The 18,648-nt window shown below is 51.3% G+C and overlaps 1 protein-coding gene across 2 annotated transcripts in view; it reads right to left on the bottom strand.

The window, feature by feature from the left end:
* Positions 1-16,538, bottom strand: part of ADCY9 (adenylate cyclase 9) — a 58,854-nt gene extending 42,316 nt beyond the window's left edge. The window contains exon 1 of one of the 2 annotated variants that reach the window (XM_052679687.1): positions 14,721-16,538. In XM_052679687.1, coding sequence (XP_052535647.1) covers positions 14,721-16,413 — 1,693 coding nt within the window. In that variant the 5' untranslated portion in view covers positions 16,414-16,538. The remainder of the gene's footprint in view (positions 1-14,720) is intronic. The other variant, XM_052679686.1, reaches the window with a different exon arrangement.
* Positions 16,539-18,648: the final 2,110 nt, after the last annotated feature.

Here is an 18,648-nt window from a genome sequence, read left to right as displayed (position 1 = left end):
AGCATGGGCAAGTCACCTCTGTGCTACGCGCAGCACTCCCCAGTCACACACCTGGAGGATGCTCATTGCTGTGGTCAAACAAAGCTCATTCACTGAGCTAAAGGAGAATGGAGATGAGCACCAAGCAAGTGCCTGAAAAGACCTCACAGCACCATATCCATCCTGCCAGAGAAACATTTCTAACTCACTTCTGATTATTGCAATAAGATGTAAGATGGGATATCCCATGTGCTGCAGCTATCTACATGAGTTTGAAAGTTCATTCCCGTGCAGCCACATGCACTGAAGTACACAAGTAGTTCAAAACACTGCAAACAGACAGACTGTAAGAGATGAAATTAGGACAAAAAGAATACCATAACCAAAGGGGCTGATATGCACCTCTACTGCATCTGTCTTATTTACTTAAAGCACAGTTCACAGGGATAGAGGGCTTTTTCTTTTTTGTAATGTTTGAAGAGAACTTCAGAAAACATTCTTGATTTCCATTAAGGCTTTCAGGCATTAGTATTATTATATAATTATATAATTGTAGCAGATAATACACTTTACATACATCATACATTGTGTTGTATGAATTAATGTATATAATGCAATACTATATATTAACGTTAACTACATTTAGACATCAACATACATCTATACATGAGCTAGAAACTAACATATAGAATAAGAATCTGCTAAATACATTATTTATATCAGGATAATACAAAAAACACCTCGGCACCACCAAGACTGCAGCAGCACTGGCAGAGCAAGCCCTTATTGCTGAATGTACAGCAGGGTTTCCCTGAATGCCTTTGAGCAATGATGAAGACAATCCTGGAGCACTTTACCCTCAGGTTCTGCTGCAGACACAGCTCAGCACAGAGAGGCTCCCATGGCTTTGGCGCTTTCCTTTTCTGCACTGCAATTCAGGACTGAACTCCTGCATTTCAAAAATTGATCTTCTACAAGCTGGAGAAGCTGAAATTTAGCAGGAAGGTCTCTCACATCGTCCCTTCCACACAACTTTCAGCCAACCATTTTTTTCACCTATAAAATGAACTCTGCAGAGCAGACTTAGCCGCAGCCACCACTGGAACCAGATGAGCATTACCTGCGACCAAGATAACCGCTCAACAGAAGGACGCCGTAACACCATTTCTAAAGCAGAGCACGCTGAGCATGAAGTTCAAATGTCAGGTTGGCTCCATCTGGGCCAGATTTCAGCTAGGAGCAGCGCAGCTGCTGCAGGGCCTCAGCACCACCGGGGGCCCACGTGGAGGCACAGCCACGTCCACCCCCAGCTCACGTCCCCCCGCACCCCGTGTCCCTCTCTCTGCCCCACATCCCCTCCTGCAGGCACACTGGCCATCGCACCATGGCCACCGTTGGCCCACAAAACACAAGTTTTGCAAGCACAGCAAGTTCCACTCTAGGCCCACAGTGGGTGCTAAACTGCTCCAGGTGCAACATTCTTGTTGCACAGCACAAGCAGCAAAGATCAGCCTCCGAAGAGCCAGCAGAGCCAAGCCCCGGCCCAGTGGGATGCCCACGACCAGCAACATCAGCTCCCAGCACAGGGCAGGCAGCCCAGCACCCCGAGGGCAACAGACCCCGCAGTCCCACTCGGGCCCTCTGACTCAACACCGAGGAACGACTTTCCTCCGTGGGATCAGGCAGCCAGCCCAGGCCCAGCGCAGGGCAGTGACACGCTCCTAGGGCTACCAGCTCCCTGCCCGCTCCCTGGGCCTTGGGGCCGCGTGCCCAGCGCTGGCACAGCAGATGGCAGCCATCCCAGGCTTCCCAAAATATCGGTGCAGCTGCTCACAGTGCTGCTCTCGGAGTGGCCACGGTGCCTACCAGCAGGGCTCGAGAAATATTTTTACAATTAAGACATTACACACAGTGACCACTATTTATACTTCGATATGTCAGCCTTAAATATTTACTTTTCCACTCACTCAGTTTGCATTATATGCCAACAGATCGCTTTCTTGCATCATTTAAAGAGCTTATATGTACTTAAAATTCTCTCAGCAATAAGGCAACAGCATTACTGTAAAACAACTCCCAAGTAAACTATGAGGGAAAAAAAAAATCTTTGCTACTTTTTATCTAAAATAGATTTCTACTGCAGAGATGAACCTTTTTTTTTTTTCAATAATAGATTTGTTTACCCTCTTCCGCGTGATAAAGTAAGAGATTATTTAAAGAAACCAGAACTATTTTGAACTTTCAACCTCTGCCTGGGCCTTACAGCTCTGCACGGTGCCCACCCGTGGGCTGGCTGAGTCCCACCCTGCTGCCCAACGGCCCTGGAAAGGATGACCCTGGTTAGGGCAAGGAAATGTTTGCACTTTTAACCATACCACATCCCAGGGCTGTACTGGCAGTTACTGGACATTCTTCCCAGAAAGCAGCCTGCTTGGCAGCCGTATTTTAACATGAAATTGTTTCCTTTTGCAGTCCCAGAGCTGAGTGCTGCTGTGGGCACAGGCACAGCCTCGAGGCCCTGGCAGATGATGGGGATGCCCATCGCCATTCCTCTTGCTCCTTTCCCATTCCTCACTCGCTGCAAAGTGCAGAAGAGATGCTCCAGGCTGGATATCACGCTTCTTCTTTATTGTTTTGCTCACTGCAGATCCCCCAAGTCTAGAGGTAAAACAAATATGCTAGGCTAGAAAAGGTCTACAGATGCCTCTGAGCAAAACAGAGCCAGCTCCTTCCCAAGAAGGAACAGTTATTCTCTCCGCTTCTTTTGCACTGCTAATCACATCTTTAAATTTTCCTGCTATTAAAACCATCTGAAGTAGATTTTAGAGAACAAAGAGCCCTGAGATTCACTATCAATCCATCAAAACACAGATTGTGTTACACTCCAGATCATCTCCCATATAAAATCAAAAGGATGACTGTGACCCTTTCCGATCAAACTTCCAGCTCATTCCTCAGCTCTCCCATCCTGAAGCATGGAGCGGCTGCAGCACTGCAAGGAGGGAATGGCCACCTGCAGGCTCTGCTGCATGGCTTCCATTCCCCTTCCAGCTGCCTGCTCCCATTACCTCACTCGCTCCTCCAGCCATCCCAGGCACTGCACCGGCCCTTTTTGTGCCCTCCATCTCCAGCCTCAGAGCGGAAACCTGGAAGGAAGGGCTGGAAGGAAGGGAAAAAGGCATGGGGAAAGTGAAGATGCTGGAGGCGTGCAAGGAAATAGTTTCTAAGGCTTTATTAAAGCTAAAACACTTTTTCCAACTGGCAATTGGAAAGCAGAAGTAATCCCACAATCCTAATCCACACAAAGAAGGGAGGCCAAAATCCAGGCAGCCGCTGAGCACCACCTGCATTGCATCACCAACACAGAGCTCACACGCCTGCACCTCCTCACTCACAGTGCCCACCATCCCTGCAACAAACAGCACAAGTTGAAGTCTTGCAAAAAGGCAAACTCGAGGCAGAACCTCTGCTTACGCAGCGTTTGTTAAAAGAACCAGCCTCTTGTATGCATGCATTTTCCCTTTTGTTTGCTTAATTTAACATGAGTAGATGCTCCATTAATGAGAGGAGAGGGGGTAAAGGGGAAAACAACACAACCGATGAGAGCAAGCAAGAAGGAGAGCAGCAGCAACTGCGAGACAGTGCCCAAGAAGGCTGCAACACACCCAGCACAGCTCGCTTTCTAGCAAAACAGCACCAGTGAGGTGAGCAAAACTAATTAGAGTTTGCTTTTTCCTCCCAAGTGAGTTAGAAACTTGGGAGTTCACAACCTGCAGGTAGATCCAAGTGTGGTAGGGCAGAGCTTTCACGGGCTCCCAACTGAAATGCCAGGGATAGCAGACATAAGATCAGGACTTGTGAGAGTTCAGTGCAACACGAAACGTTTGAAGTGCAACAAGGTTTGCAATAGAAATTTAAATGGTTAGATGTGGCACTGCTACATTAGAGGTGGAACAATACCAAAGAAAAGACCCAAGTTCCAAACTCAAAAATAAATACACTGAGGAAACTGGATGCAAACAGACACTGCAGCTCTAAGTGTGAAACGTGCCCTTGTGTAGCTTAATGAGAAAATTGAAGGGAACTAAAAATTAAGCAAGTGTTTTATTAAGCTATTTTTATTTCACTTCCCTGCAATGAAAGAACGGCCAACACAACAGTAGCTCAGGTAGCTGATGTTCATCCCCACAGCTCAGAGGCATTACATCTAAACTATTGCCAGCAAAATCCTTAGGCTCATCAACCCTGGAGAACACTCTCCTATATGCACACACACAGTTTCCACCACTTGCCAACCCTGTCTCAATCAAGTTTATTCTCTTAATCTTTGCTGTGAGCACTTACCATACTTATCTGCTTATCAGTGAGCAAGCCTACACAATCACACCACCAGATAACGATAAAATAAAAATGAGAAGAGAAAATATTTGAGAATGTTTCGCGACACCAACATTGACATAAGGTCAGAGAGATCGGCTTTCCCTGCTCCTGGGTTTTTGGGCTTTGCACCCAAAGCACCTCCAAAAATGACACCGAGGACAACACAAGAACCCCCCGAAGCAGTCCTGGTTGGCTGACTGCAGATCTCAGCATCCCTCCGACTCACCTTTCTCCACCTCCCCCCATCACCTATGGCAGCACAGGGCTCCTCGCTGCATCCTCCAAGATAAAATCTAATGGGTAATTACAGATAAAAAGAAAACTCAGGATAACTATTTCCCCTTCACAGCTTCCGTCCCGTTAACATATTTTGCTGCTATAATGCCTACGGGGCTTATCTTTGGTTGCAGGAGAACAAAGAAAACAAACAGTGAGCATTTATCTAAACAAGCCGCAATATTTTCAGAGAAGCTGCCACGGTGCTATGGGGCCTTGGGAAGCATGTGAGAAATGGGTTGAAAGTAATATTGCCCTTATTTCTATAGCAAAAAGCCATTATAATGGTTTATATCATAATACCAAAAATCCTACCTTCTCCATGTCACAACATACCTGCCAGCAAATGGCACTGAGATGCTGCTAGGGCTCACACTGAGCCCCTGCCCCCAACCCCAGCAATTTAGCCTTTTGAATTAGTAGCAAACAAAGAGTAAAGAACATGAAAGTACATTAAAAGGAGGAAATAAACTGCAGCACTCCCATCAGATCGGCTGCAATGAGATGTAAATAGAAGTACGAAGTCATTTGCAATGGGGGGGGAACTGCTGGGTTTGTTTACAAAGGAGCCTGGTGCTCCTCCAAGGTCCACGTTCCAGCCTGAAAATAACTTCCAACTGCTGTCAGGTGGGGGGAGGCGACGGACAGGAGCAGGGTCCTTCCACAGAACACACAGCAGCTGCCTGGGAAAGGCAGGGAGTGACCAGGCATCAGAAGGGAAATGCTCCCAGGAGGACCTCCAGCACCTCGACATGGACTGCAGGAGCAGCACCACCCCACGCTGAGCAGAACCCGCATCCAAAACAGCTCAATACAAGCAGGGTAAATAGACTGACCCGATCTGTCAGTCCACACATGGGTCAAGTGGAGGCTCTGCTGAGTTTTAAAGGTCTCGGAATGTACCTTGGGGGAGAGGATGCTGAAAGAGCAGCAGAAAGCATCTCAGTTGCATTGCTGCAGTTTGCTCTTTCTGTCCCCAGCATCCAAAACGCTCAGTTCTGTTCCAGGAAATGTCGCGAATCGCCCCAAACGCAGCAGAAAATGTTAGGCCATTAAAGAATCACTTCCTTCCTCCCAAATAAATGTCATTTAAAAGTCCTCTCCTTTCCAAAACTGCTGTAAAGCTGCAGTAGGAGGGATAAATCATTATCTTTTTTGTATTAAAGGGAAAAAAGAAAAAAAAAAAAATAACACTGGAAAACAGCGCTGACAGCAACTTCTCCCTTCCAGAGGTGGAACACTGGGTTCCCACCATGAGCACAGAGCTGAGTGCCAAGCAGAATGCTGCAGAAAGAGTCAGGCATCACTGCTACCATAGCAAGGGGCAGGCAGAATAGGGCACAGCATGCAGCTCACTTCCTGCACAGTTCCCAGCCAGCCCTGAGCTCCTGCCTGGCACACGGTCTCCTCCACTCCAAACACATTTGGGATGTGTGCACTTGTAGTACCAATGGGATTTGAACCTGCTGTGAGAGCTGCAGTGCAGACTGCAAGGCAGGAATTGTGGTTTGGGCACGTGGCATTTTGCTGTGACACTTTTGGGCTGCATCTGGTCAGCATCCCACCAACAAGTGACATAGCAGTGCACCAGGGGCACTGAAGCAAAGTGCTGCAGCAGCTTTGCTGGAGCAGGAAGGAGCTGCACAAAGCACAACCAACCAAACCCTGGCTGCAGCTGTAGCTGGGGTTCGATGACAGCTGGCATTCCTCCACAGGCAAATTATTGAGCAGGCACATCAGAAACTAACCCACTGCAATGAAGGGCTGGCAGCTGTTTTCCAGGGCTGGGCTGCACAGCTGCAGACGGGGAAGGAAGTATGGAGAACCTCCAGGCAGCTCTCAAAGCAAGCCCATGCCACAGTCTCACCAGGGCATCCCCTCCCACCCCCAGCAGCAACACAGTGCACAGCAGAATTCCCAGGTCGTGCACCCTGCTTCTGCAGCTGATTTGTATCCCCTAACAAGAGAAAGGGGAAATTCTAGAGTAACATGTCATCCTCTGTTTGTTATGGTTCAGCTATAAAAGTATCCACATTATACATACATTGAGTCATTTTCTTTCAAGAAAGCCTGAAATATGGGGTTTGGAAGGGGGTTTTCTTCAATATACACAACATGGTAAAAGCCACTGCCTCCTCTACCAGTCAGAGCAGCAGTGCAGAGAGAGAATTACCAGATGCCTTACTGCAAAGGGGTCAGAAACAACGTGCCATCAGCACAGCCCAGCACAGCATGGCCTCTGCTGCAGCCCTAGCTCACTCAAACTCAAGCTGTACGTCCTCATAGCCATGTACAGCAGACATTCATACAATTGTCACAGCATGGTTTGAGTTGGAAGGGACCCTAACAGCCATCTTGTCCCACCCCCTGCATGAACAGGGACACCCACAGCTCCATCAGTGCTCGCAGTCCACCCAGCCCCACTATGGGGGTCTGCAGGGATTTGACATCACTGCCTCTCTGGGCAGCCCGTGCAGTGCTGCACTGCCTATATTGTAACAAACTTCTTCGTACTCCATCCAATATTAGGTTCATATAAGTCAAATCAGAGTCCTCAAGTTCAGTCCCCAAATACAAATACAACACAGTTCACTAAAATGCTTATACATACAGTACTGAACAGAAGGACATGAAGCGCGGAAGCCTAACAAGCAAATATACCCAAACCTGAAATACCTTACTTCTACATTTTAAAACAATTTCCAGCTCTGTCACCTCTTGAAACCTCAGATATGGAAACATCTCCCGTGACACCTCGAGCACAGGAGATCTCTACAAGGTCCCAGCCAGGTCAGAAGCTTCAAGGCATCAACTCCATGGACCTACACTGCCAGCCAAACCTGGAGCTCAGCAGGGTGGAGGAGGCCCAGCCACAAAGTTCAAAGGCCACTTGCTTAATCCAGGCTTTTCCTAAAGGAAATCTCAACAACAAAAAGCTTCTCTTCCAAAAAATACCCGTCTACCACAAAAATGTTTGTATTGACCTTCCTATGCCTCCATCAAAAAAAAAAAAAAAGACAAACAGCCAAAGAAAACCAACCTTACTACCACACAAAACAGGGAATATAATCAAAGACCCCAAACAAAATTCTGCTGTATTTTTTCTTCAGCAGACAGACCGACCCCCAGGCAGCACGTTGACAATCTGACTATTGAGGTGGACAACAGGGACAGTGCTTGCACCCACAATGACATTCAGCAACATAAAGCCTTCAGATGGGAGAGGAGAAGCGATGGGGTGCCAAGCTATCACAGAAACTGAAACCAAAACTGGAGAGATTCCTGGCAAACCAGCATAAACACATGGAAGTGTTAGTGTACGTATGCAAAGAGCAGAACTGAATGTTGTCTTTTGGTTGTTTTTGCTCTTTCGTGAAAAACAATAAAGAAGGCAGGCATGCTTTGCACCATCATTTCACCAGGCAGGATTTCTAGATGACACATTCCTATTTGCTTTGGTTTGGAGGTCACACACAGCCTGTGGAATGAGACTTCAAGGTTTTCAGACAGTAAGCAGCAGAAGGGAAGCCTCCTCTGTGTAACAAAACGGCTCTCCAGACAAGGATTCCCACCATGACTTCTGGAAAGCACTGAGGCCACGGGCACCCAAACCTCCCTGGATGGATCCAGATGTGAGGTTCAGCTCACAGAGCATTTTCGGAAACACCCTCAGGGTGCACGCGCTGAAACACCATCCACAACTCACAGCCGTTTCACACCATCAGGATTTTTGAACTCCTTTGGGAAACGCTACCCTGGAACACCGGAGCGTGAGCAAAGCTTCCCGCAGAGGTGGGTGCATGTGACTTCAGCAGCAACTCCAGGCCTTCTGTTTACAGCTCTGTGCCCACGGCAAATTCCAGCGCTGTGATGTTTCATAACCACAGTCGTACACGTTCGCTTCACATCCTCAGCAGAAAAATTCAATTAGCCATCGCTACGGATTCCAGAAACCGGGCTGAGGCGTGGCAGGTGCTCCTCTTAAATGCTTGACTGGGATTATGAAACGACTATTAATACATTTTCTCATCCTCATGTGGTATTTTTAAGAAAGCTCTCTGCTTCCAGTTGGTGCCAAGCAGCAAGTCAAACATCAAATATTATTCATATTGTCTCATTAGTATCCTACATGTACATACGTGATAAAATCTGTTTCATAATGTATCATAGGAGTGATGTTAGCCCCAAGACGACGAGTCAGACTGAAAGCAAAACAAGTAAAAGCCTTTTACATAACGTTATTAAGTAAGAACCAAGTTCTAAAGCCTAGCGATAGATGGGAAAAGCCACCAAAGTCCCAGGCCAAGACCTGAGAGCTGGTTGCAGGACGTCTCTTAGCAAGGTTCCCCCTCCTGGAAGCTGTGGCCACTCTTTCTGCTGCTGCAGCCCAAGCACCGACTTCCTAGAAGCACTCCCCTCCTGCACAGCTCCCGTTGTCCAAACAGCGGATATTCAGAGCTAACAGCACACCCTGGTCTCCCTGCAGTCATGCCCTTGCAGCAGCATTTCCTCATGACATCCTGTCCATAACACTGTGGCACAGCACTTCCAGATCTATCTGCTGCAGTCCCATCCAAGTCGGTCAGAGGATAAAGATGCCTCGTACCTCGTGGAACAGACCTCACGTGGCCATTAAACAGCAGTTCAAATAAATAACTGCAACAATTGGACTCAGGAACAGCCACACAAAAACTAGAAGGGAGCTAATATACCTAACATAGCATACAGAGAACAGCTAATTCTATTCCATGCATTAGGAATAAGCATTACGCAGAGGGGTAGCAAAGCCCTAGACTACAGCAAGTCAGGATAAGCCCAAGTGCAGCAGCTGTGAGCACAGACACAAAGGAAACAGTCAGCTTACCCTTGGAAAACCTCAGGTAGGCAGGGATCTCCAGCAAATACCCTCACCTCCACTGCCAACCCTTAAATGAGGGCTGGAAAGGGGTGGATCCTGGCCTCAGCCCTTCCAGTCACTCAATACATTGCATGCACCTGAGCTCCCCTGGGCTGGCCCTGCCTTCCCCCCAGGTGCTCAATCACTGCTTCAGGCCATGACTTAGCATTTCCACTACAGATGGTATTGATTAGTAACTGGTTTTCCTTTCCTTCTCTCCTCTCCTTTTTCCTGTTCTGAAAGCATAAGGTCCCATTACCTCTTCAGCAGACTTGACATCCCTGCCAGTTCCTCTTCCCTGCTCCAATTTGGAGGATTTTTCTCACAGCAGTGCTATTGCTATTTCACGACCATAACGTGATCTCCAAACGTATCGAGCAAGCTGAACACAACAGATTCAGCAGTGGTTGAAGACAACAGCTTGAGCAGTGCAACACAAGGAACGAGAAGCGCTGTCAGACTTGTAGCACATATTTATGGGTGTTTAAATGGTTTGCAAGGAATTCCCACCTAAGTTATTGGAGCAAATACAAACCTAGAAGTTTGAAGGAGCACTCTGAACCCGAGGGATGCTTGCCTAATGAAAACAGCTGGAACACATCGGAACCAAGAAACCTGTCTTTCCCTACAGCCTCATACTGGGAGACTGAGCACTGCAAGGCTAAAACATTTTTGGAAAGAAGGAAAGAGAAAATGTGTTCAGCGCTGTCAGCCTGGGTTGAAGGCAGCACAGAGGCTCTTGGCTCAGCAGTCCTACGGCAAGCAGCTGCACTTGCACACCCTGCACAGCCTCAAGGCAAGTTCCAACCGACTCCTGCAGGGCTGCCCCACGGCAGGTAGGTCAGAGTCCACTACAGTGTTAATGAGGCAGTGCTGATGAGGCGGCCCCACAGCAGCAGCTCCCGCTGGATGTTCAACATTTAAAGGCTGGGATTATTGTTATTTTTCTTCTTTTTGAAGGACAGAAGTGAGATCAAAAATGGTCTAAAAATAGCGGGGAATTTTCAAGTGTCAGCTGCAACGGAAGCAGGAGTCGCTGTCTCTCCTTACAGAGCCAGCAGGGATGGAGGCACAGAGAGCCACACACTGCAGAGCAGGGAGAACAGCTCTAATTCACCGAATTGACACTCTACAGCAACCTACAGAGCCATGAAATCCCAATGGAAGTGGTGCTTTAAAGCTGTGGAAGGAAGTTCTTACATCTTCCACCTGCCAGAGGGAAAAGCGAAGCTCATATTGTGAAATAACTGGGGGGGGAGGGAAGGAGTTTAAAATAATCTATTCAAATCACACATCCGTCATGACAGGAGATGAACATAAATTATGTGTCTTTCGCTGTGTTTTGTCTTTTCCGTCAATCTTTCCCCCTGATAACCCTCAATATGAAGGGTTTCACTTAAAGAATAGAAAGTTCTCTTCCATTCCAACAGTCCCTCACATGCCTCTGATGACTGAATGGAGTACATAGAGAGCAGGGAGTTCAGGCTTGTGAGCTGCAGCGCACCAGTCTGCATGTCAACAATGATATTTCAGGCAGCCCAAGAATCAGAGTAGAAAACCTCTGCAGACACCACCACAGAGCCAGGCTGTGTCCCATGCAAGGGCAGGGCTTACACATGGCTTTTCACTGCCTGCAGTTGGAAATCGGCGATTAGAACTCAGAGCCTCAAAAGCCAACAGACGAGTTTCCCCTAAATAACAAACCAGCTTAGGGGTGAGTCCTCTCAAGACAGAGGTATTTTTCCACTTGGTCTTGGTTGAAGAGCCACCCAGCAAACATCCTTCAGCACTGGGAGAAGTTCGTCTTTCCACGTCTCTCTGCCTGGCACTGAAGGTGATGAGCACCAATACACAAACAAAACCAACCATGTTTACTTTCAGAAGAAGCCCCTTCGTCCTATCAGGCAATATTCTGAGCAAATTCAACCACCTAGATCCCTACAGCAGGGGGCTTGGAGCTACATGATCTTAAAGGTCCCTTCCAACCCAAACCGTTCCATGATTCTACAATGATTCCACAAACTCCTGCCTCAATAACAGCAGCGAATAGCTCAGATGGTGTAAAAATGACAAGCTGGCTGCTCAGCTTCAGACAGCCTGGGCAAAGAGCTGCCTAGTGGCCAACAGCCTTGAATGTGGGGGGAACTTCGACAACGGTGACTTGCACCAGGCTAACAGCACACACACACCTCCCAAATGGAACCACGGCTCTGTCACACGATGCTCCATAAACAGAGCCAGCATTCTTCCCCAAGATGCTCATGCATTTTGAGTGCTCAAAACCGGACGCCGGTGACCCTGGTATTTCTGGGAATGCGGCTGGCTGGCAAACAGTGAGCGTGACCTCCTGAGCAGCAAGAGGGAGAAATGCAAACAGACGAGAAGAAATGGAGCAACAAAGAGCACAACAACAACATTTCCATAAGGACTTTTTATATCCTGAAAGGAGATCTCTGACTCCACAGAGGAGCCCAGAAGGGACACGTTAATGTCATCGTCTCATGTATAATGTGACTCTTGCTATCTCTCATAGCCCTCAATAAATCTATTTGCTGGGAAGCTTAGCTAGAAAACAGAAAATGCAAATTGTCTGAAATGCTACAGCAAAAGACACAAAGTGGACTCTGGGGTTTATCCATAGAAGACATCACAGCAACACTGCTCCCTGTGCCTCCATCACCTCCATGGGGACGAGGTGCAGTGTGGACAGAAGGGCTGAGCAATCTCACAGTGACAGCAGACAGAAATGGGCAAGCGCTGCAAGGCCGTCAGTGGCTGTTTGTCCTTGCAAGTTTGGTGGGGCAAGAAGCCCTGCTGCTCGAAATAAGAAGACATGGATGCATCCTATCATTTATCAGCCAAAGGGGGAAGAAAACATAATTTCAACCTAGAAACTCCAATGACCCTCAAAGCAACATGAAGAAAGAGAAACTGAGTTATGTCCTGCATCCTCCCAGACACAGGCAGGGCAGCAGGAGGATGACTCAGGCACCTCTGCCACTGCTGTACCATGTCCCAAAACCCAGGGCAGAGCTCACATCAGCGTGAGTCCTGAGCCCTCAGCACCCCACGCTGCTGAGGAAGAGCTGGCTTGGCAATGCTGGCTCAGCTTCAGCTAGCAGCAACGGCAGCACAGGCAATTAAGAGATAATTCACCAGGCACACGACATAAAAAATAGGATATCATTAAGATACCAAAGGTTGAAAGGAAGCTGAGAAGTGAAGTGTTGGTAGGGAAATAAAGCTTATGCCTGTTATCTCTGCAGCACTTTGATACTTGAAAAGAATAAGACACATGACATAATTAACCACAACAAACTTCCTCTGCTCTGCTGCTGCTATCATCTAATGCTCAGGGAAAACAGTAAGGCAACGGAGCTGCCTGAGCTGCATCAGCATGCTGCAGGGATAGCAGCCTGCTCGCAGGAAACCCAACCAAGAACTGAAGTCTGAGAAGGATCAAGAAGCAGCAGTGCTGGCACAGGGTACCACTGCTCTACGCAGTGCTCTTGTGGTCTCCTAGAAAACACGGACAAATGCACGCAAGTATTTCAGAGCAGTACCGTCAGTCTCCACACGTCCATTCACGTCACTGTGATGAATGACATTGAGCACAGCTATAAATTTAGCAAAAACACTTAATTTCACTTGCTGCCAGCCCTTCACTGCATCTAGCCATAAAGTCAGATGGAAGAAGGAAAAGAAGAGTTTAAACACCGCAGGGTTGTTTCTCTACAAGCAGTACAGAAATCTGTTGTTGATGCTATTTTTTTTCCTCCAGAAAGGCAAAATTCAGCTTGGGCTAACTGAGAGATCACGGCTGAGCCTTTTTTCTCCAAAGCACACTTCACACGTACGCATCGGCGTCGACCCATTTCAAAGAAATCCGTATTTTTAGAAGTCAAACAGAAAGCTCAACCCCAGCGCACACATCTGCTGCGGCTCCACGGCTCCCAGCCGCCAGCATCCCTGTGGATGTTTGTCCTCCCCACGAGCCTCATTTCATGCTGGTGCTGCATGCGCACAGCTCGTTCCCCAAAAATAAGTCTGTGTCACACCCCAAGCAGCACCTGCCAGGCGAGCGCTGCCGTCGCTCCCGGCGCTCTGCCCGTCCTCATTTGCTGACCTTTCTGCAGCCACTTTGGCCTCGTCCCGTACTTACGGCCCCAAACCTCTCCCTCCCCCACCCACAACGTTCTCCTGCAACTCCTTTGGTTCCTTCCACGCCATTTTCCATTCTTTCCCTATAGAAGGGTGTACATTTATAAACAGAGCAAACAAACTCACGCCCTGTTTAAGGGCTTGCTACACAAGATTCTAACCAGATTCCGTGCTTGTTTTCACTTTTCTATGACCGGGGACAAACACCCCTGTGAGGCAGCAGCACGGCCATGGGGGCAGGCAGCTCCAGAGGGAGCTGGGCCAGCGTGTGCAGCTCTGTGCCACAAGCTCTGCTGGGAGTTTCATTGGAAAGCCAGTGCTCTGCAGAGAAGTGATCACCAGCCCCCTCGCTCCAGCCGTACGAGGAGCCAACTGATCCCCAGCTTCTTGTCCAAATCACCAATCTGCAGTTTCATTCGGAGCTGCAGACAGCACAGCATCTGCCAGCACGCTGAGCCACCCCACTAACTTTTTCCAGCGTCACTCTGAGCCGTAACAACTCGCTATCAAACTGCCAAACTCGCAGCGCTCGCTGCGTTCTGCGAATCCAGCTGTCAGCTTTCCCAAGTGCCTCCGCAGTCCCAACTCTTTCGGTGCCAACAAACTTTTCACAGATGCACATAATTTCACCAAACACATATGCTGTATGTATGGCACATGAAGTCAATTAACAAGTTTATTTACTGCACTGAAGGATGACACAACAGCACAACAAAAACCTCTTGCAGACAGCAAGCGCGTTCACCTCTCCTCTCTACAATGCTACATGCTCACAAGTAGTTTAAAGGAGTTTTGAAGTCAAAGAGTGCTTTGAGTACTCCCCAAAAAAAGGCATGAGCTCCTTCACGCGCCTCATCACCACATCCTTCTCTCCAAAACTCCTTCAGCACCGCTGATCCCCAGCACGCCGACATACGCGTACAGCACGTTCAATCTGCAAGTCAACAAGCCCAAAGCACGCACTGGGGAAAATATATTCCCTTGTAAAAGGAAAAACAAGAGCCGAGTACAAAACAACAGCACGTACCTTTTAACTGGTCGGCCACCACGCTCTGACCGACCCGCTCCGTCACTTTGCCATCCTCCATTTCATAACGGTCGTCCAGATATTTCGCAGTAGCTTCCGAAATATGGACTTTCCCAGCCACCCCCAGCTGCTCCATCAGATTGGCCAGGTTGACGTCGTTGGACCACACGTCGAACTTGAACCTCCTCATTCCCAGGATGCCGCACAGCACCGTCCCGGTGTGGACGCCGACTCTCATGTTGACCATTTCTTTTTTCTCCTGGCAAAACTGCTCAATGGCTTTGATCATGCCCAAGCCCATCTCGATGCAGCAGTAAGCATGGTCGGCCCGTGGCTCCGGGCAGCCGGCCACGCAGTAATAGCAGTCCCCCAGCGTGCTGATCTTCTCACACTTAGTGTCCTCGCACAGGCGGTCGAAGCGCCCAAAGAGGTCGTTGAGGAGCCCCACCAGAGCGTGGGCAGATTTATTGGCGCTCATCTTAGTGAAGCCAACAATGTCTGCGAACAGAATGCTCACCTGCTCTATCTGCTGCATTTTAAAAGGCCGGAATATTATGGGGGTTTTCTGGATGGAGGGCTTCTTCTTTCTGTTCTTGGGGCTCGAGGTGGAATGACGTTTGATGGAGTTCTCGCTCTCATCATCGCCCTGTTTCATTAAGTCATCTGCTATTATTCTGGGCATAACAGAGTGAATCATTCTCTCTTTCAGGGCTTTTTCCACTTCCAAGTCTTTCCCGTGCATGATGGACTGCCCCACCTTCAGGAACGTGCTTCTGGACCTGACTTCGGACATGATAAATAGATGAATGCCGATGGCGTGGATGCAGATGTGAAGGAAGGCTTTGCTCAACAGCTCCCAGTAAACCACGCCGCCTCCGAGCGGCGTGAAGCAGTTCTCATCGCGGAAGCGATACCCAAAGGTCTCAAAGAGGACCGAGTAGGACAGCCCCAGAAACAAGCTCAGATACAGGGGTAAGTGCATCACCGTGTAGAGCAACAGGAGCACTTCAACACACATGGAGAAGCTGCCCACCTGCGACAGGCAGGTGTCTGCGGGAGCGGCTGGGGCCGTCCGGTTGGACACATCACCGCTCCCTGACAAAGGATCCAGGGCCTGGAACTGCGGGGCCAGCGTCAGGGCGAACACCAGGAGCGTAAGCGTCAGCGAAGTCCACACGTAACGACGGGCGTAGGCTTTGGTGAACGTGAAGGCAAAGAAGGCCAGGCACACCAAGAGGAAGCACAGTGCCGGCACCATGAACACCATCCGCTTCTCCCTCATGTGCACGCCGAAGTAGATGCCCCAGAGCAGGCAGGCCACGCCGATGTAGAAGAGGGCGTAGCGGAAGCGGCGCTGGGTCTGCGGGAAGCAGCGCTCCATGCACGCCTCCTCCAGGTTGGTGGAGTCGAACTTGGGGTCCCACCACCGGGACGAGGCTCTCTCGAAGAGCTGCGGCAGTTTCTTCTGCCGGCGCGGGCCGGGCCCGCCGCCTCCGCCCGCCCGCCGGGCGCCCCCCGACTCCCCGGAGCTGCAGCTGGACGAGATGCTGTACTTGCAGCGCTTGGCCGAGGCGCAGCCCTGCTGCTGCCGCGGGTTGATCCTCACCGTCACGCTGTTGCTGTCCCCGCTGGAGTCGCAGCTCACCTCGGTGCTGTGGTGATGCAGCAGCTGCTGGTGCGGCGGGGAAGCCATGTTGTCGGTCCCTCCCGAGGAGCTCCTCCGCGTCAGATCCTTCGGGGCCGGGAGCGCGGAGGGCCGCCGAGACCGCCGCTCAGTTTCCCGCCCCGGGCAGCGCCGCAGGGCTCCGCCGCCGGCCGGGCAGGGCACGCAGCGCCGGGGGCCGCGGGCAGCCCCGCATAGTCCCGCCGCCTCGCGCGCCTCCGGGCGCCCCGCGGGGCCGCCGCCCGCCGCCCGCCGCCGGGGCGGGGCGGGACGGACGGCCGCTCAGCGCCGCGGAGGGGCCGCCGGTCCCCCGCCGGGAGGGGCGCGCTCCTCCATGTCGGCCGCCGCCGGTTCTTCCCCGCGCCAACGGCCGCCGTGCGGGCAGCGCTCCCTTCGCGGCCGGGCCGGCCCCCGCCGCTCCCCCCCCCCTTCCCCCGCGTCCTTACTCCACCGCGCCGCCTCCGCCCGCCGGGACTGCCCCACCGGCCGCCCCCCGCCGCCGGGCCTCGGGCCCCGCAGCCGCGCGTTCCTGGCGCCGCGGGCGGCGAGCGAGCGCCTCTGGGCGGACCCTCCGCCGCCGCGGGGCCGCCGCCGCGCTCCCCTCCCGCGGGGTGGTGCCGGCGCCGGGAGCCGCGGAGCGGAGCGGAGCGGGAGGAGGAGGAGGCGGCGGGCGGGGACGCTCGCTCAGGCGCGGCGGAGCGCGGCGCGGGCGGACACCGCCTTCCGCCGGCGGCTGTCACGGGCTGCGGGCGGCGCGCGGGGCTCCGCGGGGCCGCGCCGAGCTAACGGGGCGGGGAAGGCGCGCGGCGCAGCCCTACGGCCCGCCCGCCGTCCTGCCTGCCGCTATCGGGGCCGCGCCCCGCGCCGCGCTATCTCTTCCTCCCAGGCGCTGCCCTCCGCCCCGTCCCGCACGGCCCCGCGCCGCTCCTGGCTCGGCCGTGCTCCGCTTCCTCGGGACCGCGCGGCGCAGGGACCGCAGCCTGCGCTCGTCCTTAATACGGAGCCGAGCGACGGTGCGGAACGTGCCGCGTTCTTTTGGAACGTGTTCTGGTCTCCTGACGCGCTCGGCCGCCGAGGCGATCCGTAACCGAGCAGACCCGTCGCTAGCGGTCGTTGTTTTGTTTCGGCTGTGGCGCCGCCGTCCCGTCCCGGCTTAGCCGAGCTGGGCGCTGTCGCTTGCGGCCTGCCCCGGGCTCCCCTGGGAGCGGCCGTCGATTCGCCCAAACGAGCTTTCAGTACTTCGTGAAGGAATCCTGAAGTGTGCGGGGAGGAAGAAGGGAACTCAGGAATCGTTAGAGTCCGAACGGTTGTTGAGTGCCTCAGGGTGTCATTAAGAAGAACGGGGTGGGTGTTCTTCCAGGCAGAGACGTGAGTTTTGCCTCCGGCACGAACCAAGTCGTGACTTCACTCTGTTCCCTTGTTAAGTAAAGCATTGGTTGTGCAAAGTGTAGGAAAAGCTGACACTATTGTATCTTAGTACTGAAACGTGGGCTTTAATTCAACATCCAAAGTGTAGAATAGTAGTCATTCAGGTTGGAGAAGACCTCTCAGATCCCCAGGTCCAACCCCAGCCCACCCCCCCATGCCCACATCCCTCAGTGCCACATCCCCACAGCTCTGGAGCACTTCCATGGACGGTGACCCCACCACTCCTGTGCAGCAGTGCCACTGCAGCACCGCTCTTTCTGAGCAGGAACATTTCCTAACGCCCAACCTGAAGTGCCCAGGCACAGCTTGCAACCTCCCATCCTATCGCTGTTACCCAGGAGCAGAGGCCGACCTCCACCTCGCCGCCAACTCCTCTCAGAAGGTACAGAAGGTGATAAAGTCTCCCCTGAGCCTCAAGCAGACTGCACAATCCCATTTGCTGAGCTGCTCCCCATAGTGCTGCCGCTCCCCACCCCTCACATCTCCATTACCCTCCTCTGGAAGGTTCCTGCTTGCACTGTGAGCTGCGCACAAAGGCAGGGCAGCTCGAGTGTATTTACCCTGTACACATGAAGAGGAGACTCAGAAGCAACAGAAATGTGTCTTGTTCCCGTTGTGCTCCATAAAGTAGGACTTTGTGTGTGCTGAGAACAAACAATCACATCAAAGATGCTGCGTACATCACAAGTTTTAACCGGAGTGACCCACATGATCCCAGGTTTTGGTTACTTGCTGCTCAGAGACTGCTTTTGATCTCCGCTAATTAAGTCATCTCCTCTTTCCCAGCTTTCACATGCTGGCTTGGAGGACAGTGAGATGGGATAAAGTGGGACCGAC

The sequence above is a fragment of the Tympanuchus pallidicinctus genome, unplaced genomic scaffold (genome assembly GCF_026119805.1).
Source record: "Tympanuchus pallidicinctus isolate F22 unplaced genomic scaffold, pur_lepc_1.0 scaffold18, whole genome shotgun sequence".
NCBI classification, from domain to species: domain Eukaryota; kingdom Metazoa; phylum Chordata; class Aves; order Galliformes; family Phasianidae; genus Tympanuchus; species Tympanuchus pallidicinctus.
This window is presented reverse-complemented; position numbering and strand designations above follow the sequence as displayed.